The sequence below is a fragment of the Anneissia japonica genome, unplaced genomic scaffold, assembly GCF_011630105.1.
Source record: "Anneissia japonica isolate Jap-2015-1 unplaced genomic scaffold, ASM1163010v1 scaffold690_len516080_cov150, whole genome shotgun sequence".
Taxonomy (NCBI): Eukaryota; Metazoa; Echinodermata; class Crinoidea; order Comatulida; family Comatulidae; genus Anneissia; species Anneissia japonica.
The window spans coordinates 23,018-26,579 of record NW_022758421.1 but is presented as its reverse complement, the minus strand read 5'-3'; the positions used below and the strand labels follow the sequence as shown (position 1 = coordinate 26,579).

Sequence of the window (3,562 nt, the reverse complement as noted above, 5' to 3'; positions counted from 1 at the left end):
GGGTGCGGGCGCCGGTACCACCATCTGAAATGGGGAGGGCACTAAACAGCGTCGTTCCACTCTGACAGTGGAACCATTCTTTAGGTAAAATAATTATATTTTTCTATGTACTGTATAATCAAATTTAATTATTATGTATTTAAAAATAGCATAAATTCATTTAAATATTATAAAAATATATACAAAATATTTCTTTCTTTTATTTATAATTGTTAGATTCATATATATTTCATGGACCATTTGTAGAACATAATTGTTATGAAAATGTTATTCAAGTAAAATATGTTTGTAAATAGAGAAAAATAAATAAATATTATTATTTCCTCCACATCCAACAGCAGTGGCGTATCTCGAAGTCTTGAAATTGGGGTGCTGATAGGGGTCCGAAGGTGAGAGGGGGTTGGGGCTCGATGATCAGTTGAGGGGCGCTAACTCGCAAAATAAGTAGATTTTAGGTGATTTTTAACTACTTGCTGTGATTTTTTTGGAGGGGACTGGATAACTCGCATAATAAAGAAGTCAAACTTGTTTTACATGCCAAATTGTTGTTTTCCATTAATTTACGATCTGTAAGTCGAATTTCATCTAAGTCAAACAATTTTTCAATGCCATTTTGGATTCCACTTAGGCAAGTTCAACTTTATCAATATTTTACAGGAATAGTCTACCTGCTGAAAATAATTGTCGAAGTCAAAATCGCCAAAAAATTCGCCATCAAGTTGAGAAATTGGTTTTTTTCCCTTAATTTTATAAAAATAACACCCCACAGATAAATGAAACATAAAAATCAAGATTCAAATAAACTTTATTGTTTGTAATACATAATAAAACATAAACAGATAACTGAATTACACAGGATTAGTATTATATAAGTAAATACATAATAATAGTCACGATCATGTGTACTTCTTTACTGCAGCAAAACCTCCATACAGTTGAAGGCGAAAACTACTTAACACAAGAGGCATTTTCATATTGCACAATGCTTCAATGAATGATAACAGTGGCATGGGGGGGGGGGGGGGGGGGGGTCGCTGCCCCGGGTCTACTGGGGGCCCGGGCAAAGATGAACAATTTTCGGGGTAAGAACAAAATCTCCATAGGGCCCGAGCCCAAGCCAGGATGAAAACTTTTGTTGTCAGATTTAGGAGACGACTTAATTTGGGGAGCGGCCGAATGGGGGTTCCAAGTGAAGGGGAGGCCCCATGTGAGGTTTTGCCCCGGGGCCCTTACTGGCTCTCGACGCCACTGAATGATAATTATGGTTACAAAGGGAGTAGGCAAGTCATTAGGAACTTACCCCATAATGCTGCATAGTTCGGTTAGGAGGGATATACTGTTCATAAGACCTTAGTGGAGTAACGTTACCACCCCAGGATGCACAGTTTAGTTAGGAGAGGTTTATGCGGTCCGTTCACTGGCATATCTAGAGGATGCTCAGTGGGTCGCACATACCCTGTTGCCCCACCCCAACTACTGAAAATGTCCTAAGCAAAAAAATCAAGGTCAAGCAGATAAAAAAACACCTCATATCACATTATTTTGTGACCACTCACATCATCCCCACCCCCACTCCACCTTCGCACTCCATCATTCCCCCATTTCAAGATTCCTAGACACCCTACTGGGGCCATTAGGACCCTAGTGGAAGGTAGTAGAGTAATGTAACTACCCCATGATGCATAGTAATTATAATAGAATTAGCTTTAATTGTATTTTTTTTTTCTTCGTCTTCTTATGATTGTTGAAGCAGACATTGGACTGCGATGGCATTCATAGGAATAAAAGAGATTTAATGAAATGATTATTACAATCATGTTTTAGCCATATCATGTATGAGAACATATGACAATCCATTGATCATAAGATTAATATCTTTGCTTCTTCAATTATTTAAAATTTTAAAGTTGGACAAAAAAATAAATAATTAATTTTTTAATTAGAAACTAATTAAAAATAACCCATAAATTTAGTAATTGGTAAAAATTATATTCCGAAAAATTACAATCATCTGATATATTTACAATTCATCCCTAGAGGTTGTATTATCATAACTATCAATCATTTTCGAATTATTTTTCCAGTTTTGAAATGCTAATAAAGCAACATTTTTTGCAGAAATTGCCCCGACCTCCATAGCACTAGCTCCCCATTCTAATCCACTAGTGTAGTAAAGCTTCTCATTTAATTGGTATGGAGGAAGTTTCTGATTGGTTGAGTAGTTTGGGTACGCCCGCCAGTCAATGACTTTAACTTCACTTCTATTCAAAAATAACACATCAATTTCATTTCCTGATAGAGGGCGCTCTGAGAACATTTTATACACATTTGGGATATCTTCATTTGACCCCGATGCAAAATCAACTGGAATTTTAAGTGCTAGAGTTCTTATGGGGATATTACCATCCTGAGTGGTTAACACCTGATCAGGTAGACCTCCTGTAGATTTACCGAAGTAGGTTGAATTTGGTGTTCCCCTAATAAAAGTAGCGACAGTCCGTTGATATTCACCATGGAAATTATGAATATCTGGAGAAATTCCCTCAAAACTGATATTTGACACTTTATCATGGAGAGGGGTTGCAACAATTACTATATCAAAAGTTTTTGATTTTAATTCTCCATCAGATGTTTCATCCTCCCAATATAAAGTGTAGGAACCATTTTCAGCGCCTTCAACCTTCACGACTGCTTCGTTCACCCACGTTGCTTTTGAAGAGTTGAGTAACTTTTCACAAACGAGTTTATTGCCGCCAAACACACTCCACAGCCCTGGCTGGACACCAGCGAGCGAAATCAAACCTGGGGATATAAAATAATTCCATTGTCACAGTTTTGTGTGTACTGTAGTATTGTACATTTCTTTGTTTTTATATATTACTGTTATAAGCATGAATAAAGTAGTCATCGGGCACATACACCAAAGCGCATAGGTGCAGGTGAGCGTATGTAAACGTGGTGCTGTTAGTGTTGTTTACACACACTGCCATGTATACACTTAATAGCAAAGCAACCCTTTGTATCTGTATTTACGCTACAGGATTCCAAATTAAATGCTTCTGTATGTTGAAATGATATGAACATTGTATGCAATTGATTGTTTGAGTCAATCCATGTTAAAAGACATTGAGACAGAACATCTTTAATGCAAATTTTAAGAGGGTGGAATATTTATTCATCATGGCTGGACAATAATGGTTAATCCAGCCCACTTGACCATTCAAATACTGACCATCATGTAAATGGTCTTCACAAAAATTTGTACTCCCGCAACCGGACTAGAATCTCCCGGAAATAACCCACATCAGACAAATTCAATAAATCTGGATGTCAGATCATTTCAATGTTGATTGGTATCACCTTAAGTAGCAAAACAAAGATCAGATGTCCTAAGAAAGGTCATTTAAACACAGTGGCATATCTAAGGGACCCCCACCCCCACTAGTCATCCTCCACCCCATTGAAAATGTTTGAAGCAAAAAAATCATGCTTAAGTACATAAAAATCACCTTATATCACCATATTTTGCGAGCTAACTCTCCCTCACTTAATCATCGAGCCG

General features: G+C 37.1%; 1 protein-coding gene across 1 annotated transcript in view; it reads right to left on the bottom strand.

The window, feature by feature from the left end:
• Nucleotides 1-1,036: 1,036 nt before the first annotated feature.
• Nucleotides 1,037-3,562, bottom strand: part of LOC117125269 (prenylcysteine oxidase 1-like) — a 9,657-nt gene continuing 7,131 nt past the window's right edge. The window contains exon 5 of the mRNA XM_033271740.1: nt 1,037-2,802. Coding sequence (XP_033127631.1) covers nt 2,021-2,802 — 782 coding nt within the window. The 3' untranslated portion in view covers nt 1,037-2,020. The remainder of the gene's footprint in view (nt 2,803-3,562) is intronic.